Below are 20,782 nucleotides of genomic sequence, written 5' to 3'. Positions count from 1 at the left end.
CATAGGAAAGATGCCATTAAGCTGGAAAGAGTGGGAAGATACGAGGATGTTGCCACAACTGAGTTATAGGGAGAGGTTGGGCAGATTAGGACTTTATTCCTTGGAACACAGGAGATTGGAGGGGCATAGATAGGGTGAATGCACTCAGTCTTCCCCTGCCCCTGGGAAAGAATAAAAAAAGAGGGCACAGATTTAAGATGAGAGAGACAGATTTAATAGGAACCCAAGAGACAACTTCTTCACATAGGGTGTTGTGTGTGGAACAGGTTGCCAGAGCAAGGGGTTGAGCAGGTTCAAAAGACTCAGGCAGGATGTGGAAAGGTTTAGAGGGATATGGGACTAGCTTAGATGGGCATCTTGGTTGACATGGATGAGATGGGCTGAAGGGTCTGTAGCCATGCTGTATTGCTTGATGATCCTTATAGGGGATTCTCTTCTGCATTTGTTTTTCAGAAAATCTCAGCCTATCCTTGTAACTCAAGCTCTCCAGTCCGAGTAACAGTGAATCTTTCCAGCTTAATAACATCCTTCCTGGTTGCCATGCCACAGAATGGCATGTTTCAAGCTAATGTTGTTTCAAGCTAATGACTTCTTGCTTCAAGTTAATGACTGAAGGACAAGAACATCCAGAGGCAGGTCACTGTGCGAGCAACTCATCAGGCTGCTTCACCCAGGTGTTGTACAAGCAGCAGGTATTGGGTTTAATGGTTGAACAGGGGTGGAAAGAGACTCAAGGGAGCAAATTCAAGAGTTAGGGACCTTGGTAGGAGGAAATTTCAGGAGGGATCTAGGTGTTCTCGTGCAAGAATCAGAAAGGTTAGCAGGCAGGTCCAACAAGTAGTCAAGAGAAAAAAAAAAGGGTCCAAAGGGATAACTGTTTCCACACAGAGGGTGTTAAGTATATGGAATGAGCTGCCAGAGAAGTTGTTGAGGCAGGTACAACAGTTTCATTTATGAACCGCTTGGATAGGTACATGTAAGGTTGGGGCATAACAGGAAATTGGGACTAGCTGGGTGTGCCCCATGGTCAGCAGGGACTGATTGGGCTGAAGGGCCTGTATCTGTGCTGTAATGCTCTATGGCTCTGAGAAGGTTTCAAAGTGATTGGAGTTTAAAAATAGGGTGGTTTTGTTATAGCATTGGCCAGGCCACACTGGACACTGCAGTGTTGGTTTCCTTATTGAAAAGGGTATTGGAGGCAATCCATATGGGATTCACCAGGCCAAGTCCTGGGATGAGAGGCTTGTCCTACTGAGGGGGTTAGACAGTTAGGGTCTGTGTTTGAGTTAAGAATTAAGGATGACCTTATTCAAACACTGGTTCTCAAGAGACTTCACAAAGTAGAAAACTCACTGGTGAGAGCGACAAACAAGGAGACATAGCTGCAAAGTCAAGGGTTGGGCAGTTAAATCTGAGGTGTGCAGAAATCAAAGGGTAGTGAATTTTGGAATTCTGTGGCAGAGACCAGATCATTAGATATGTTTAAGGTGGAGATGGATAAGTATGGAGGGTTATAGGGAACTGGAACAGAAGAGTTGAGGCCAACATAGATCAACCATGATTATCTTGTGTCAGAGCAGGCATGAAGGGTCTGGTAGCCTACCACTGCTCCTCTTGAGGAACAGCTACCAATGGGGGAGCCATTAAAATAAAGGGTGATCAGTAAGCCAGAACTTCAGCTGTGGAGGAGATCAGAGGCTAGTAGGGCTTAGACACACGTGGCAAGCAGAATGCAAGTAATGTTGGTCAATATTGATCAGCAAGTACAGGGACAGTGGGAGAAAGTGGGCCTTGGGCACAGTTCAGACAGAAAGTCTTTGAACCATTTCCCTCTGGATGCTGCCTGACCTGCTGAGCATCTCCTTCAAGATTGGGAGCATCTGCAGTTTTCTTACTAGTCATGGAGTAGTGGAGTTTTGGACTGTGGTTTATGGGAGAGACCTGATCAGGAAGATAGGGAGAAAAGTCAGGAGCAAATCAAAACATTGAGACCAGAGATGAGGCAGGAGATGGTTGGGTAACTGAAGTCTCAGCCACAGCTAGACATGGACTCCCAGAGTCACGGTCAAACATCACAGCAAGGATGCAAACTGTTTGGCTCACTTGGAGATACATGGAATTGGAGACTGGACATTTAAGAATAGAGCCTGTTCTTGTGCTTATGTTTCTTCAGCCTATGATGTTGGGCCAAACTAGTTAAACACCTAACTAATCCCTTCTGCTTAACAATGTCCATACCCCTCCATTCTATGCATACAGTATGTGTGCACTTAAGAGCCTCTTAAAACACCTATCACATTTGCCTTCACTACAACCCCTGCGGCATTTTCCAGGCACCCTCTAAAACAAAACAGATCTCTTGAATTTGCCCCCTCTTAACTTAAATGCCCCCTCTTAATTTAAATGCCCTCTAGTACTAGAGCATTACAACCCTGGGAAAAGAGATACCAGTTGTCTTTTCTATTCATGTCTCAACTTTCTAAACTAGGTCTGCCCTCAGCTTCTGCCACTCCAGAGAAAACAACCCAAGTTTGTCCAACTTCTTCTCACAGCACATGCCCTCTAATCCAGGCAGCACCCTGGTAAATTTCTGCACCCTCTCCATAGCATCCACATCCTTCCTGTAATGGGGCGACCAGAACTGCAGTACTCCAGATGCAGCCTAACCAGAGTTTTACAAAACTGCAATGCAACTTCAACATTTAAATTCAATGCCTTCTTTACTCAATAGGATGGCTGGACAACAGCAGCTGTGGTAAGTGGCCACACCCACAGCTCAGTAATGGAAGGCTTTGACACACCGTCTCCATTTCTTCCCCCCGGCCCCGGCCCCCACCCCCCCCCCCCCCCAACAAAGCATCCAGACAGGGGATCATAGAATAATCCCAGAGGTCACAAATCCATCCCACTTACTGCAGAGCTTTCTGGAAATTCCTCAGCCGACCGATGCACCAGGGTATCGTTCTTGTTACCGACTCGCATGTAGATGCAGTTGGCCGCGGCGTCGTCCGACACGCTCAGCTTCTCATAGGTGAAGTCTGTCAGCTGCTCCATTGCCTGTCAGAAAGAAAGATGTCAGGAAATCTTTCCTCTCCTGGGGTAGGGACAGCATGTGTTAGTTATAGTGTAAACCTCCCTCTGCACCATCCTGCTAAACATCAAGGGCATGCACCAAGTTTCCCATAGATTTAAGATATTCATTTTGGGCTCTCATCAGCATTTATTACCTATCCTTAATTGCCCTCAAGGTGGTGGGGGATGGGCTAGAACATAGAATGGTACAAGAACAGGCCCTTTGGCCCAGAATATTGTCAGACTATGTACAACACCCAAACTCAGCTTTTCTGCCTACACAATGTCCATATCCCTCCATTCTCTGCACTCATGTGCCTTTGAGGGCAATATTAAGCGTCTCCATTGCACCTACCTCCACCACCCTTGGCAGTGCATTCCAGGCATCTATCACTTAAAAACTTGCCCCCTCTCACTTTAAATGCATGCCCTCTGTTAGATTTCAACCCCAGGTGGAAAAAAGATACCAGCTGTCTATGCCTCTCAATCTTTAGGGTTGTCCCAGTGCTGTTGGAGAGGCAGTTCCAGGATTTAGACCCAGTGACAATATATATTCCAAGTCAGATTGATGCACAACTCTGAGAGCCTGTAGATGGTAGCACTTGTGTCTGCCGCCCCCCCCCCCCCCCCTTGCTGGCGAGGGCAGGGTTTGAGGTCAGACAGCCTGGGTCAGAGGTACAGAGTTCTATGGCATGGAAACAGTCCCTCTGGCCCACCAAGTCCAGCTATCAACACCCATCAAATCTAATCTTATTCTCCCCACATTCCATCCACTTGCACCCCCCTAATGCAGTGTATTTTAAATAGAGAGCACACATTGCAGTGGTTGTAGGACCAGAAGGGGCAAATGTTTAGGATGGTCAATGGGGGCACCAAGCACTAGATGGTTCTTGCTTCTGTACCCCTCCCAAGAGAACAGAAGCTGGCTTAGAGCAATATTTACAAACATCCAATGATTCCTGACTGGAAGGCAGGTGTGCAGGCATCTAGGGAAAAGATAGAGATGAACACAGCCAGAAACCAAACTCCTACCACAATCAATTATAATTGCATCAAGCTGCATCAAGGTGTGATATTGGAGAGCTTGTGCAAGGGGCAAGAGGGAAATATGGGTATTCCTGGACCCGGTAATCAAATCCCCAGATATAGGGGGTGGAGTGGTGGAGGAAAAACTGTCAGGACATGTACAAGCAGTGCCCCCATCAACTTGCCTTACCTTGATTGTCTTTCGAGCAATGTCACTGCTCCCAACAACAATGGTGCTGGGACCTCCCATACTGCAGAAGCTCTTCAGGTGATGGGGCTCGGGGATGTGCACCACAGAAACCGTGAAGTCCTGGAGATACCAAAAGACATGATCAAAGGGTCATTGGGTCTGTTTCAGACTAAACTTTAGGGTTGAAATCCTACTTCCAAAGTAAATAACATACATCAAACAACTGTGCAGTACTGAGAGGGTTTTGCATTGATGAAGGAGTCTTATCAAAGCACAAACCAATCTTTCAGGTCACATTTTGGGAAGCATCTCCCCAGCATCTGGGAAATACTCCTTTCCAACAAATATCCATAAAATACAGAATAAAATGCTGGAAAACTTAGGTCAGGCAACATCTGTTGAAAGAGTTACTATTTCAGACCTGAGAATTCAGAAATAATAAATTAGTCTAGGTAACAGAGTGGCCAATGGGCAAAATAAAGGGAATTTCTATTTTAGGACCAAATAAGCTGCCATTAAGTGCAGTGTAGCTCCTTTGTAAAGAGTCACTAATGTTGTAAAGTCTGGGTAATGTTGTAAAATCGCCAATACTGATGTAAAGAGAAATGAGCAAGTTTTCATTTTCAGTAAAATACATCTGTTCAGTGTCAGGTTGCTGTTTATGGGAACAAATTGGCAACCACATCTCCAAGCAGCAGAGTATTTTATGTTCCAGGAAATGTACAAGACCTCTCAAACCCACAGTATGTCAATTGGGTGATGAATTAGCAAAAGTGAAGACCCTCAGCAAATCAATTCCCAATTCCATTTCTTTACCCAAAATATAAATCACCTGCCCTTCTCTGGTTCTAAAAGGGTGAATATTTCCAAGTCAGAGTGGAGAGAAACATGGAGGGCAAGCCACAAATGTTTAGGGAGATATGCAATTCCAGAACCTCCTTTCCCAGGTGGAACACCAGCACAATGCATCAGATTCCCACTTGCAGCATGCTTCGATTTATATTCCTGTGGGATGCAGATTCTCCCAGCAAAAACAGCTTTGACTATTCCCAACTGTCTGTTGATAGTGGTCGTGAGCCACCTTGAACTGATGTGATCCCTCTGAAGGTAACCCTACAATGCTGTGGGGCAGGATTTAGACCCAGTGATTAAAGTTCTCAATGGGCATTTAATCCAGAGGAAGATTCATGCCCAGTCAGGTCAAATGCACCCAGGAGGAAGCTATGTACTGAGATAATTCCATTGAACAAGTCCCCAGAAAACCCATCCCAAGGGTTCTCATTTTAAGTTTTTCTGCTATCTTGTGCAATTCCAATCCCACATTTATGGTTTTTGGGGGGGGGGGGGGTGTTTGGGGGAAGAAGAGTTGTGGTGAGAATATGGCAAACTTCTCCTGTATTGGGCCATTCTACCAATTGTCCATCCTCTCCCACCTCTTGACCCTGACATTGGGGTGGGAAACACTGCCCTGTGCCTCACCTTGAAAGCATCTGCAACAAATTCAGCTCCTTTATGATTGGTCCATTTTGAGATCCCAACAAAGAATTCACGTCCTGAAACAGAAATAATTGTCGGGGGGGGGGGGGGGGGGGGGGCGGGTGGCAGAGAAAAATTTAATTTGATTAGGTATTGAAATCACTGCAAGATTGGGCAAACAGAATCAGCAAAACAAGTTAACACATAGTAGGCCACTCAGCCCTTCAAGCACTATTCAATACTATCATGGCTGATCTGCTCCAGGCTTCTCTTCCAGTTCCCCAAAACCCACATTTGTCATCTCCCAAAATTTATCCAACCTCTTGGAGCAACTCAAAGTGATCCAGGGTAGAGAATTCCAGAGATTCACCACCAAGTTCCAATACACTTCACTTTTAAATAACTGTCCCTTTAATTCTGTAGCTATGTCCCTCATTCATTATTCTCCCTCTAGTGGGGACATCCCAACATCTACCCTGTCATGTCCCCCAAGGATCTCAGGGACATGAGATTGCAGATGCTGGAATCTGGAGCAAAATAAATGCTGGAGGAAGTCAGGTCAGGCAGCATCTGTAGAGGGAAACGGACCATTGACATTTTGGGTCAGTCCAGATGAAGGGTCTCAACTTGACATGTCTACTGTCCATTTCCATCCACAGATGCCACCTGATCCAGTGGAGTTCCTCCAACAGCTTGTTTCCTCACCATCGAGGATCTTTTTTCTTGCAATAAAAAAAAAAGCCCATTTTTCTAAACTGTACAGCAATAGGCACACAATGTCTGTACCAAACATTATGCCAATTTAAACTACACATCTGCCTGCAGATGGTCTATCTCCCTCAATTCCCTGCCCAGTCTAAATTCCTTCTAAACATTGCTATTGCATTTGTTTCCACCACTTCCCTAGCAGGGTGTACCAGACACATACAACCCTTTTCAAAAAAACATTTGCCTCAAATCTCCTTTAAAACTTTCCTCCTCACCTTAAAACTATGCCCCCTAGTAGTTGGGTTTTTTTAAACCCATCTCCTGGCTATGCCTCAATTTTAAACATTTCTATATACAAATCCAATTTCATTCACCACTTGCAAAAGGACAAGCCTCCCATCCCAGGAATGAACCCATTGATGAAGCTTCAGTATCAAAAGCCAGAGTTACATTTGGTGCACACTGTTGGCCAAACAGAGGCCACTCCTACCAAATAGCACAATTGGAGAGACGATAAACTGCACCATGGGCAGATGTGAATGGAAAGGTTCATATACAAACAGGCCTGGAGATCTGAGATTTGAGCCCAAGTAGAGAGAAAACAGACTATGGAGACATTAGGGTCAATACCCCAAGTCTGCCCAGAGATAGGTTCCATTATAGTCTCCAGCAGAGACCCCACAGGGGGAGGGGATCCCCAACCACAAACCTCATCACCAATTCCCACCCAGCTGGTGAGAGGGATGGCCCAGCACTGAACATACTGCTGAAAGCACCCAAAACCAGAGTCATATACACACAGGATACTAATTGGAGCAAGCATCAAGGTGGCATCAGAGAAGCCAAGGAACCAAAGTCACTTAAATGGTCTGGCACTTGACATTTGGTGGGAAAGAAGACTAGGGCCACCTAACCCACCTGGAGAAAGTGGCTTCATTTCACGACATGTTAAGAGTAAAACTCCTGCAAGCCACTATCCGAAAAATCCCAATGAGTCTATACCTGGCAAAGTTTCCCCATATTCCCATGGGCAGCTGGAATTGATATAGGTAGGCAGAAAGGTCAACATGGACATGTTGTCTGAAGGGCCCCACTTCTGTACTGTACAATTATGTCTGTGCCAACCATTAATTGCCCATTTACACTAATCCTTTAATCCCATTTTCCCCCCACATAACCATTAACTCCCCCAGGTTCTCACCCACACACTAGGGACAACAGCCCATTACTACCCTACAAACTTGCATGTCTTTGGGCTATGGGATGGAACCAGAGTACCTGGGGAAGCCCATACCCACCAGGAGAATGATGTGGTCTGTGTGCAGCTTACACAAGGGGTCAGAATCAAACCAGGTTGGTTCAAGTTGCTCTACTAGCTGTGCTGCCCAGTGAGGTATTGGCCATCTTAACAAGGGATGGTATCCCTAACTGGACGTGGACTCCACAGTACAGAAGTGCAGCACTGTACAAAGCACACAAATGTGTTTCCAGAATGGGAAGAGAAACAATGGGGAAAATTGTCAAAGGTTTTCCTGAGAGGGAGGGACCAAGAAGTTTTACCTGTGAATAAGACATCACTGCCGTCAAGGGTTGCTTCCTCGTCAGTCACTTCCAGCACACGCAACTTCAACTCCTGCAAGATGGTCTTCACAGTTTCCACCTACAGCATGAAAGACACCAGTCAGTGCTCTGGCCCACTGCACCATCAGCAACCCATTCACATCACTCTTCAATGCTGCTCCATTGAAAGCATCCCATCAAGGCATCACAGCTTGGTATGGCAAGTGCTCTGCCCAAGGTTGCAAGACACAGCAGAGAGTAGTGGACAGTTCACCACAAACCAGGTCTACACTTCCTGCTGCCTCAGGAAAGCAGCCAACATAATCAAAGACCCCACCTATTCTCTCTTCTCTCCCCCTCCCATCAGGCAGAAGATACAAATGCTTGAAAACAGAGTCAAGGGCAGCTTCTATCTCATTGTTAAGAGACTATTGAATGTACTTGTACGATAAAGAAACTTGACCTCTCAATCTACCTTGTCATGGCCCTTGCACCTTATCGTCTACCTGCACTGCAGTTTCTCTGCAACTAAAATTACTCTGCATTCTGTTATTGCTTTTCCCTTGTACTACCTTAATGTAGTTTTGAAATTATGAATGGCTTGCTGAAAAGCTTTTCACTGCATCTTAGTGACAATAATAATAAACCAACTCCATTTGTAATGAGAACATCTGCAATAATGTAGGGTGCACCAAAGAAGTTACTTACAAGATTAACCATTGCCCTCTTTCACCCCAAAGTCTACAGAACAAGTTAACCCACTCCCTCTGGTCCAGAACACAAGAGTCATCCTCAAGTTTTTTTTTGGGGGGGGGGGGGGGGGGTGGAGGAGGAGGAGGTACAAGGCTCATTAAACTTCTGGCCACTGGATTAGAGTAGGGAAACCATCTGGTATTCTGGGGCATTTACCCCCTACATCAGCATCACATTATCTACTGACATCAAGAGCTTGCTTGTGGGGCATGGCTAAACTTGAAAACTGCTCTCTGCAGATCTGCCAATTTACTGGCTGCCAGAATCCACAATGCAAGACTAAAATTTGATACAAAGCAGACCAAAAATTAAGGTAGGAAGAGACAAGAACAGAACAGCACAATACAGGCCCTTTGGCCCACAATGAGATTTCAAGTCTTGAACATTATGCTGGGATTTAGAGTCATACAACATGGAATGAGGTCCTTCAGCCCATTGCATCTCCACTGATGGTAACACACTAATCCTCCAATTCATCAATATTGTCCCATATTCCTTCATCTCCCCCACATTCTATCACTCAGCTACACAGTAGGGGCTATATACAGTGGCCAATTAACCTACCAACTCACACATCTTTGGGATATGCAAGGAAGAGAGCACCTGGGGGAAACCCACAGGTCATAGGGGAAACATGAAAACACCACAGTACCAGAGGTTAGAATTGAACCTGGGTTACTGGAGCCGAGGTAAAAGGCTCTACCAGCTGCATTTAATGCAGTCACTATTGTTTTTTCTTAAAGTCAATTTCCCTTTCCAGCAAGCCACTGTAATTAGGGGGAATGGATACACAGATGCACATATCGACCACAAACAGCTGGGCCCCAGGTTGAAGTTCAGGGAAACTTCTCACTAGCAGAGAGGTGAGAAGTACTACAGAGGGGTTGAGGAATGATACCATTCACATCAACCCTGCTGCAATCCAGGCCACTAACCCAGTGGTTACCAGGGAGACCAGATCTGGCAGCACAGACCAAAAAACTCTGGGAGAAAAGTGACTTTGCAACATTTCAACTGGCTGGCCTTCGAGGCAGCCAAATAGCTCTCCTGGCAGCTGTTATGCAACAGATTGCAGCAAAAAAAAAAGTATTTGTAAAGATGGCTGGCAGTCTCCCATTTGCATTGTTACTATGCCGGTGACCATCTCAGCAATGGTTTGAGAAACCCATCCCATGGTGAGGTGGGGGAGTGTGGGGAAGAAAACAAAATCAAAATTAACACACTTCTGTGCACTTGCTGGAAGTGCCAAGCTGGCTGCATGTATTCTCTGCTACAAAAAAAATTACTTGTCTGAACATTGAATGATTCACATGGAATTGTGCAATGTTTTAGAGTTTACATTTTTAGTCTTTTCTGGGAATTCAGGTTTCTCCAGAAAACAGGCAGATGTGTGGAGACCCAGTGCCAGGTTTGAAGAATGACATGGCCTATTTCTTCCAAAAGTTTCTTTAAATGCTAATTTAAATAAATTTAAAAGTCAGACCTGAGATACAAGCACAAGATTTGTCTGTCTGATGTTTTGTCCGTCTGAAGCTTTGTCCAACACTGGCAAACAATTTTTCAAAGTAACTTCTGGGAATTTTGCTGGAGGGCAGCAGATCCACAGTGAATAGAGCCAATGCCTCAGCTCCAGTGATGCAGGTTCAATTCCCAACCTCCAGTGGAATTAACATGTCCTCCAATTGGGAAAAGTTTCTTCTGGGTGCTCTGGTTTCTTACCACATCCTGAAGAATGTAGTTTACAATCAGCCACTAATTGCCCTCAACATGCAGCCAAGTGGTAGAATCTGCAGGGAGTTGATGGAAATATGGGGAGAAAGTGGAATTAGCATAACTAGGTCCAGACTTGACTGGCTAAAGATCCTATTTCCATTTGCAGGACCTTATTGATGAGAATCTGATGTGTGTGGGGGCAGGGGGGTAGAAAAACAAGTCATCTGTGCTTCATGTGGTTAGATGATAGAACAGTACAGCACAGGAACATGCCCTTCAGCCCACAATGTTGTGCTGAACCAAGTAAACCAAATACACCCAGTTTAACTAATTCTTTCTACCTGCACATGGTCCATATCTCTCCATATTCAGGTGCTTATCTAGCAGCCTCTTTAAACACTTGTTGTATCTGCAACATTAATACCTTCTGGAGAATAAAACAAGTTGATAGATTTTGCCTTTTTGGGGCTGTCCAGAAGATCTTATTTACCGTGATCTTTGTTCTTTACAGAATTTATGCAGGAGTCTTAGACCCAATTTTAAGTGGGTGTCTTTCTCCACCTCCCCACCACCCACAACCCCCGCCCCCCCCCCCCCCCCCCCCCCGACACACTTAACCTGTCCAGGTTGTCACCTGGATGAAAACATCACTGCACCCCAAACAGAATCAGACTGATTTTAAAGGGGAAAATCATCAACTCACAGAAGCAGCAATACAAGGTAGTTGCCACTCCTCCCTCAGTAAGGAGATGGATTAAGGCACCACACCTTCAAACAGCACTTAGTACATAAAGAGGCTCAGAAACAATGAGTGTTCCTTTATATGCAGAGTCTTACCATTACCTCATTGGTGTCTCACTACACAATGGGGCTGAGACTCCACACTCCACCCTACCTACCTCATTCCCAGGGGAGGCCTGCTGTTTACCAGCTGATCTTTCAGTACAGCTGCCTGGCTGACAAATACTGACAATAGAAAGCAGGACTTGCACACAGCACGAGATGCCATTTAGACTCAGCCCTCCTGCGCATCTGCACTTTTCCTGGCAGACATATTCCCAGTTTGCTGCCCTTTGCAGGTTTACAGATAGTCACCATTCCCCTAACCTGCTCCCTCTTCCAGTGTAGCTTTTCCTGCCACCCCCACCCATGTATCATTCCCAAACTCACTGTAGTACCTTCCACATTAACTCATTTGCTCCCAAGACACTGCTGACTTCAAGCAGGTCACCAATATGGAATGTCCCATATCTATTTATGGGAGAGTACATTTTACAGCTGGAGAAGGGACAGGCAGTTTGTGCACAGCAAGCTCCTATAGTTGTGCCCAGTTACTTTTAAAGTGAACAGCAGAGTTCTAGGAGGCAAAACACTGACTACGCTCCTCTTGCAACTACTTGCTGACAGGAGACTGGGGACCCATCTAACATGCAATCTAAAGAAAGCACAGCCCTCCTGGGGTACGAGACTAGATGTGGTGTCAAACCTCTTAAGGGCCTTGAATCCACAAGCAGCAAGAGCGACTCCCATTGCACAGCAGGCAACACTGTATATAAATGCAAGAGGTATAGATAGGGGGAAGTTTCCTACCATCTACCTTATAGCAGAGGTAGACAAGAATTAGGGCAAGGGGAACCTTTCTCACCCAGAGTGGAAAGTAGGTCTGATACACAGCTGGGGTCAGAGTCACACAGCATGGAAACAGGCCCTTCAGCCCATCTGGTCCATGTGAACCAAAATGCCCATCCAAGCTAGTCCCATAACCTAAACCTTTCCTGTCCATGTCCAACTGTCTTTTAAAAATTATTGTGGTCACTCAGAATTTGGAAAGTGTCTCAATGAGCGCTTGAATTGCTGAGGCATTGAAGGCTCTGGGCCACATGCTGAAAGTTACAGATTAATACAGATGGGTGCCCAATGGTCAGTATGGATACAGTGGGCCAAATGGCCTGCTCCCATGCTACATGGCTCCAACATTAGTAGTCCTCATTAATCACACCTTTGAATTGAAAGTGGGAAAAGCAAGGGACCAGGAACATGGAGCTTGAATGTCCAGGAGTGCCCCACCTCTTCCAAGGGGAAAAACAGTAGACAGAAGTCAATCAATCCCAAATTCCAGTGAGAGACTGCTAGCCACTCAGGTCTTCAGACTCAAGTCTGTGAGCAGAGCTGATTAGGCCCAGGGGACCCTGGCAGCAGATTGAGCTCAGAACAGATGGGACCTGCCCTGGTGACACTAACTAGCACTGCTGCCTCACAGCTCCAGCGACCCAGGTTCAATCCTGACCTCGGGCACCATGAGGAGTTTGCACTTTGTGACCTGTGGGTTTCACCCCAGGGTCTCCAGTTTCCTCCCACATCCCAAAGACATACTGATTGCTAGGTTAATTGGCTGCTGCAAATTGGTGAATCCTTTGTTTTGGGGTGTGGGGGGGTATCTATTTCCAAAAGAACAGATTGCAGGGCAGTAGGGAGAAATAGGATTGCTCCAAAAGCTGGCATAGAAAGATGCCATTTAAGTCCAACTCAAGTCAGCAGTAACAGTGAGAATGATTTTTTTTTAATAATAGAGGATAAAATAAAAATATTTCAGAGCATGTGGGGGACCAAAAAAGTGAAAAACCTTCAGGAGGGAGGAACAAGCTGGTACAGAGTGTGCATGGAGGAAAATTTGAATCATTTAAGCCATGATTAGAGGCATCCCAAAAAAGTAGTGCCACAACCAAACTCATACACAGAAATAGGTCCCTCAGCCCGGAGTCCACACTGACCAAAGCCCATTGATGTATCTAATTTTATTCTCCCCACATTCCCATCAACAACTCAGTGTATTCTATAGAACACACATTGTAGCACTAGAGGGGAGTGAATGTTTAGGTGATCAGTGGGATACCAAGCACTGGATGGCACTTGCTTTGTACCCATTCACACTGATCAACCATCCACTTAAAAAAAAATCCTTGCATACCAATTAACTTCCTGCAACCCCCCCGCCCCCCCCAACCACCCAAAAAAAAAATCAAACAACACCAGGGGCAATTTACTATTAACCTACCAGCAAGTCTTTGGAATGTGGGAGGAAGCTCCTACAGTCACAGGTAGGATGTGCAAACTCCAGTGCTGAAGGTTAGGATCGAACCTGGGTCTGAGGCTCAGTGAGGTGGCAGTTCTACAAGCTATGCCACCGCTACCCTCGATGAGCCCATCCTGTCCAGTGAGCAATTGCGCTGCAATTCCCCACGCTGGGGAAGATTCACACAATCACTGGCCAGGTTTACTTTAAAAAGCAACCAAGTTTAAATGGTTCTAACATCATGAGGCCTTTGTGTGCACTTTTTTTATATATCAAAATAAACTTTATTCATAATAAAGGAAACTATATACAATAATAAACTGTTCAAACCTTTACATTCATGTACAGTTCAATTCTTAGTGTTACCTTTTTATATATAAAACACAGCACCGATGCCACATGTGTGGCTCCCTGGGGTGATACCCCAATCCCATATTTACAACCTTTGAGCAGCTTCCTCGCCTGACCCCACTCCCCTTTCTCCTGTGGCAGAAGAACCCTAAACTGTCATCCTTCCCCACTGAGCCCTCGCGCTGGCTGCACCCAGCTTCAGTGCGTCCCTCAGCACGTACTCCTGCAGCCTGGAATGCGCCAGTCGGTAGCATTCCCCTACAGGCATCTTGCAGTGCTGGGAGACCAACAAGTTTCGCGCAGACCAAAGGGCGTCTTTCACTGAGATGACCTTCCAGCAGCACTTGATGTCCATCTGTGTCCCCAGGAACAGCCCGTAGATCAGAGAATCCTCCGTTATGCTGCTGCTGGGGATGAAACATGACATGGACCCCTGCATCTTTTGCCACACCCTCCTTGCAAACCCACAGCCTGCAAAGAGGTGGGCAACCATCTCGTCCCCAGCGCAGTCCTCCTGGGGGCAGCGCACGCTGGGGGTGATGCCCCAACCGTGCAGGACAGATCTTACTGGGAGGGCCCCTCTCACCGCCAGCCAAGCGAGGTCTTGGTGCTTGTCGGTGAGTTCTGGCGATGAGGCATTCTGCCAGATGGTCTGGACATTCTGCTCAGGGAACCACCCCAGTGTCCATTGAGTCCTTCTCCTGCAGTGTCTGCAGGATGCTCCGTGCTGACCACTTCCTGATGGACTTATGGTCCAAGGGGTTGGTCCAGAAGAACTTTTCCACGAAGGACCGGTAGAGCGGCAGCGTCCAGCTGACTGGGACACCGTGTGGCCACGGGGCCAGGCCCATCCTTCGCAACAGCCGGGACAGGTAGAACCTCAGTACGTAGTGACACTTGGTGCCCACGTACTTTGGTTCCACGCAGAGCCTAATGCAGCCACAGAAAGGTGGCCATCAGCATGAGGGCGACATTGGGGACACCTTTACCCCCATTGTCCAGGGACTTGTGCATGGTGACCCGTCAGACCCGCTCCATCTTGGATCCCCAGACGAACCAGAAAACAGCGTGGGTGATTTCCAAGCCGGAGGAGCGAGGAACAGGCCACACCTGCGCTTACAGCAGCCCTGAGAGCATCTCACACCTAATGACCAGGTTCTTCCCAGTTATCGATAGGGAGTGCCGTTCCCACAGTCCCAGTTTCTGCTTCACCTTCCCAATCTGCTCCCTCCAATTTTTGTCACACGCCCCAGCCCCTCCAAACCAAATCCCCAGCACCTTCAGATAGTCAGGCCTGACAGTGAAGGGGATGTTGGATCGGTCGGGCCAGTTGCCAAAGAGCATGGCCTCGCTCTTTGTGCAGTTGACCCTGGCCTGATGCCGACTCAAACCGGTCGCAGATGCTGACCAATCTGCCGACTGACCTCGGGTCCGAGCAGAAGACAGCGACGTCGTCCATGTACAGGGAGGTTTTCACCTGGGTGCCCCCACTGCCTGGCAACGTCACCCCTCTGATGCTCTTGTCCTTCCTGATGGATTTAGCAAAGGGTTCTATACAGGATATGAACAAGACAGGGGAAAGAGGGCAGCCCTGCCTGACTCCAGACTTAATGGGGAAGCTGTCTGTTTCCCACCCATTGATTTGGACTACACTATGGTTGTCTGTGTAAAGCAATTGGATCCAATTCCTGATTCCCTCCCCAGAGCCCATTTTGGAGAGCATGTCCAACATGTACGTGTGTGATATCCTGTCGAAGGCCTTCTCCTGGTCCAAGCTGACCAGGCAGGTGTCCACCCGTCCTGCACATAGGCGATCGTATCTCTGAGCAGCACCAGGCTGTCAAAGATCTTCCTGCCAGGCACAGCACAGGTTTGGTCCAGGTGGATCACCTGTCCCAGAGCAGACTTGACCCTGTTGGCGATGGCTTTGGACAGGATCTTATAATCCATTCAACAGTGAGATGGGTCTCCAATTCCTGATGTCCTCCCTCTCCCCCTTCTGCTTGTAGATGAGGGTAATGGTGCCCTTCCTCATGGACTCTGACATGCTGCCAGCTCGACGCATAGTGTTGTACACTTCCAGCAGGTCGGGGCCCATCCAGTCCCACAAAGCCGAGTACAACTTTGCCGGTAAGCTGTCGCTTCCGGGAGTTTTATTTGACTCAAAGGAACAGATGGAGCCAGTCAGCTCCTCCAGGGTCAGTGGTCGGTCCAGACTCTCCCGCTTGCTGTCCTCTAAGACCTTCGTGATAGAGGACAGGAAGTTCTGGGAGGCTGTGCTGTCTGTGGCCTTTGTGTCATACAGACTGGCATAGAAGGATCTGCAGATCCTTGATATGTCTGTTTGCGAGGATGCTACTGAGCCGTCCTCTTCCTTTAGGCTGTGGATCATAGAGCTACCCGTGCGCCTTCTGGAAGAAGAAACGTGAGCATGTCTCATCCTGCTCCACCGAGTGCACCCTGGATTGGAAGATAATCTTGGAGGATTCAGGTGTGGAGCCGGGCTTGCTGGCTCTTCACCTCTTGGAGCTCCTCCCTCACATCCACCCCCATCGACTGCAGTAGGAGTTGCTGCAAGTCTGTCTGGAGTTGACACAGCTCCCTGACTCAGTCTTGCTTTCTGGACCCCCCTTCAGATGAAGAACCTCTTGATGTTCTCCTTTGTCACTTCCCACCAGTGCACAGGAGAGTCAAAGAGGGGTTTCACGGTTCTCCAACCTGTGTAATCCCTCTTTAGTTCCTCAATGCTCTCTGGGGTCAGCAGCTTCATGTTCAACTTCCACGTCCCCCTGCCTGCCTTCTGGTCCTCCTGTAGGTGACAGAAGGCCGAGGAGACGATGGTCAGAGAAGAACACCAGCGTGACGTCAGTGGATCTGACCGCGATGGGCTCCGACACGAACAGGAAGTCGATCTGGGACCGGGCTGAGCCGTCCGACCTCGACCAGGTATGTTGCGGCTGTGCTCTGCCTGCAGGGGTGCCGCGCAACTTGGCATCCTTTACCGTTTCCATCAGGAGTCTGGAGGTGCTGTGCAGTCTGTTGTCAGCACTGCCGGATCGTCCAGCCGCATTGATGCAGTTGAAGTCACCGGTCAGACACGTCACCAGCAGTGTTGGGAGCTGCTGGAGTACAGCCAGCTGCTCGCTCCGCACAGGCGAGGTGTACACGTTAATTAATCGGAGCAGAGTGTTCTGGTACATCACATCTGCCACGAGGAGCCGACCCCCACCACCTCTCCGACCTCGGTGATTGAGAAGTTGCCCCCCCGCATCAGGATCCCCAGGCCAGAAGCCGACAATCATTGCCCCCTGACCATACTGACTGTCCGTGGGTCCACCATCGCGACCACCTCCGATAGTTGTGGAGGTGTGGCAGTCCGCACTCTTGTAGGAAAGAGACAGCTGCCTTGACCTTGCCGAGGTACTGCAAGGCGTTAACGCATCACGTGGTGTGCTTCACACTGCACACGTTTAGAGATGCCAGTTTTATCTCCATGGTTCTTTTGGAGTTCAATTCCCATTACAGTCCCTTTTCATTTGTCCTGGGCCCTCATACTCACAGCTTTGGTGAACCACCTCACTGATTCTGGGCTCAGGAACTGGGAGGGGTCTCCTCCTGGGTGTGGGGCCACAAGCGGCGAGGCTGGTGTCGTCGCTGGGGGTGGATCTGACTGTGCCCCTGTTCCCTTTCCTGGTGATTCTGTTTCTTTCCTCTCCTGGTGCTGGGTTGCATCAGATGCAGTACTACTCCCAGTCTCCAGGAGCTGGGGGTGGTGGGGGGGGGGGGGGTGGGTGCGACGGCCTCTGCAGTGCTGCTCCCGGTGTCCAGGAGCTGGGGGGGGCGACAGCCTCTGCAGTGCTGCCCCCGGTCTCCAGGAGCTGGGGGGCGATGGGCAGTTGTTCCTTTCTGTTGGTTCTCTTCCACGTTCTCTCCTCCATTTTGCTGCTTCCTCTGCTGCTTTCATCATCCGACAAGGAGAGGTTGCTGGTGTCCACCTGTTGATTTACTCTTCTTGCCGGTGCCCTTGTTTTCTGTGGCCTGTTGTCTCTTGGGTGGTGTCTTTCGCACCTTCTTCCTCTTCATGGTCTGCCATTCCCTTTCCTGTCCCTCCCCCACTCCCTCTTCCATTGACTCCTCCTCTTGGGGAGGGGGCTGGGAGTTCGTGGCAGTGGGTTGAGAACTTGAGGCGGTCCGGCTGTCCTTACCCTCCCTGGTCTCGGTCTCTTCTGGGGCCACTGTGCTGGTGGGGGGGTGTGTCGGTGTTCCTCAGGGTGTCATTGGTGCTGGCACCCCCTCTCATAGCCTGTGCATAGGTACAGGCCAGTTTTGGGCAGGCCTTGTAGAGGTGGCCTGCTTCCCCGCTCAAGTTGCAACGTTTGCTCTCGACAGTCTTTTGTCTGGTGACCTTCCTGCTTGCAGTTCTTGCAGATGACTGCGCTGCACTGGGCCACCACGTGTCCGGGTTTGCTGCAGTTGCAACACACCCTGGGTTGTCCCATGTACATTATGTATCCACAGTTCCCTCTGATGGCAAACGCTGAGGGGGGGGGGGGGGGGGGGGGTGGATGATGGATCCATTTGTGTCGACCCTCAACTTGACCTTCACCTGGCGCTTGCTGGTCCAGATCCTAAACAGGTCCTTGATGTCGATGCAACTTCCTGCTCCGTCCACGTACCGAGCCAGGAAGGTGAGGACATCCACCACAGGCACATGGGGGTTGAACACGTGCACTGTTACCACACGTTCCTTCTGGGTGGGAAGGGTGAAGAGGCTGTACCTTCAGCAGTGACAGCGGAGCTTCATTCCCCTTCTCCCGGAAGTCCTCCAACAACTTCTGCCATCCAACCAGGTACTTGAAGGTAACGTCCAATTACCTGTTACCCGTGAAGTCCTGGAGGCAGTAGATGTCCTTCACCTCAAACTTGCACACATCCAGAAGGACCTTCTGATGAAGAGGTCCCTTGTGAAAGGGATCCCATCGCTGAGGTCCTTCAACATCACCCTGACAGTATTGTGGATCCCTCCTCCCAAGGTGCTCATCACTGCTGCCATCCTGATGTGGTTGCTGAACAGGGGAGTTAGACTGGTTCCCCAGTCAGCATTAGGATCCTCCTGTGTCAGCAGGTTAAGCTCTCATCAGGCAGCTGCTTGATCACGAAGAGTCCTTTATGTCTTTCCTTCACTGTTGGTGTCAGTCGAGATCCACCACGAATCGATACTACACTTGATCTTAGCCAAAAGGCCGAGAAAAGGCCTTTGTGTGCACTTTGTTTGCTGGGTTGTGTCAGACTACCACATTGCTGTCTAGGTCAGGTCTTGGGAAAAAGAAACCTACTGCAATTTCCCCACACATTTAAGTGAAGTGCAATCAAATGGGTTATCACTACAGGTTACTAATTAGCAGTCTTAATCTGTTAAATTTGAAATTTTCTTAGAGTGGCTGATATCTGTAATATGCTGCCAGAGGTGGAATCAGATACAATCACTGCTTGAGGGATTTAGACAAACATGCAAATAGGCAAGGCATAGAAAGATACACACCTAACATGGGGAAGTGGGAAAAGTGTAGGTGGGCAGAAAGGTCAGCATGGACATGGTGGGCTGAAGGGCCTGTCTGTGCTGTGGAATTCCATTAGTCTAGGCCTCTGATTACAACTCCCAGAACATAACCACAAGGTCACTGTTCTGAACACTGCTGCAACCTACAGGACTCCACAGAAATCCATAGCCTGTTTGATAAACAAAATCCAGCACAGCATGCAACATTAGCCCACAGTTGCACCAAGGTTTCCCAGCACCTTGGGCGATGGTTCCCCACCATATCACAAGCACTTATTGCCATAAGGTGGGGACAAGTGTCCCCCTTGAACCACTGATCCTTCTGGTGAAGGTACTCCCTGTACTGCAAGGAAGAGCACACCAGGGTTTAGACCCAATGAAAGGATCAGCAATATATTCCCAGATTAGGAGAAAGTCAAAGTAAAATTTATTGTCATGTGCACAAGTACTTGTGCGCACAGGTGCAATGAAAAACTCACTTGCAGCAACACAGGCAGACAACATCACAAGCAGCATTCACAAGAGAAAATTTTTTTCCCCAAAGAACACAATTAGCACCAAAAAGGAGTCCATTGTATTGCAAAGTGGTCATAGTGTTGCTATAATAGAGGTAGTGATTAGGATTGTGCAGGTTGGTTAAGGCAGGCACAGTAGTGTAAGCAGTTAGCATAACACTTTACAGCACTAGCGACCCAGGTTCAATTCCAGCCACTGTCTGTAAGGCGTTTGTGCGTTTCCTCCGGGTGCTCCAGTTTCCTCCCACATTCCAAAGACGTACAGGTTAGGAAGTTGTGGGCATGCTATGTCAGTGCAGGAAGTGTGACAACACTTAGGCTGCTCCCAGAACACTATGCAAAAGATGCATTTCACAGTTTCTCAATGTATATGTGACTAAAAGATATCAAGAATCAATGGTTTAAGTAGCTGTTCTTGAACCTGGTGGTGTGGGACTTCAGGCTTCTGTACCTTCTGCCTGATGGTAGCTTGAGAAGAGGGCATGGCAGGAGAAGATGGTGGAGGTCTTTGATGATAGATGTTGTGCAAATTGGTGGCAACTCACAAGTGATTGTGCTGTCATGTGCCTGCTGCTCAGAGGTTGTAGGCTTGGGGAGGTGCTGTGGGAGTATCCTGGGCTAGTAACTGCAGTGCATGTTGTGGATGGTGCACCTTGCAGCCACTCTGCAAGTGAAGAAATGAACCTTATTTACTGGGCTAGTATCAGTCCTCTGCTTTGCTCAGCTAAAAGGGCAGAAATAACAGGGTCACAGCCCTTCGGATGTTGTGACAGATCATCACAATC

General features: G+C 48.1%; 1 protein-coding gene and 1 non-coding gene across 2 annotated transcripts in view; both read right to left on the bottom strand.

Annotated features, from left to right (window-relative positions):
- ddah2 (dimethylarginine dimethylaminohydrolase 2) overlaps window positions 1-20,782 on the bottom strand; it is a 52,763-nt gene that overhangs the window by 7,531 nt on the left and 24,450 nt on the right. Inside the window, exons 3-6 of the mRNA XM_052043695.1 lie at window positions 8,033-8,132; window positions 5,768-5,841; window positions 4,289-4,408; window positions 2,914-3,057 (exon numbers count right to left, since the gene is read on the bottom strand). Coding sequence (XP_051899655.1) covers window positions 2,914-3,057; window positions 4,289-4,408; window positions 5,768-5,841; window positions 8,033-8,132 — 438 coding nt within the window. The remainder of the gene's footprint in view (window positions 1-2,913; window positions 3,058-4,288; window positions 4,409-5,767; window positions 5,842-8,032; window positions 8,133-20,782) is intronic.
- Window positions 18,980-19,177, bottom strand: LOC127586159 (U2 spliceosomal RNA). The gene has a single exon (XR_007958660.1). It is a non-coding gene; the product is annotated as a U2 spliceosomal RNA (small nuclear RNA).

Source organism: Pristis pectinata, chromosome 34 (genome assembly GCF_009764475.1).
Source record: "Pristis pectinata isolate sPriPec2 chromosome 34, sPriPec2.1.pri, whole genome shotgun sequence".
Lineage (NCBI taxonomy): Eukaryota > Metazoa > Chordata > Chondrichthyes > Rhinopristiformes > Pristidae > Pristis > Pristis pectinata.
This window is presented reverse-complemented; position numbering and strand designations above follow the sequence as displayed.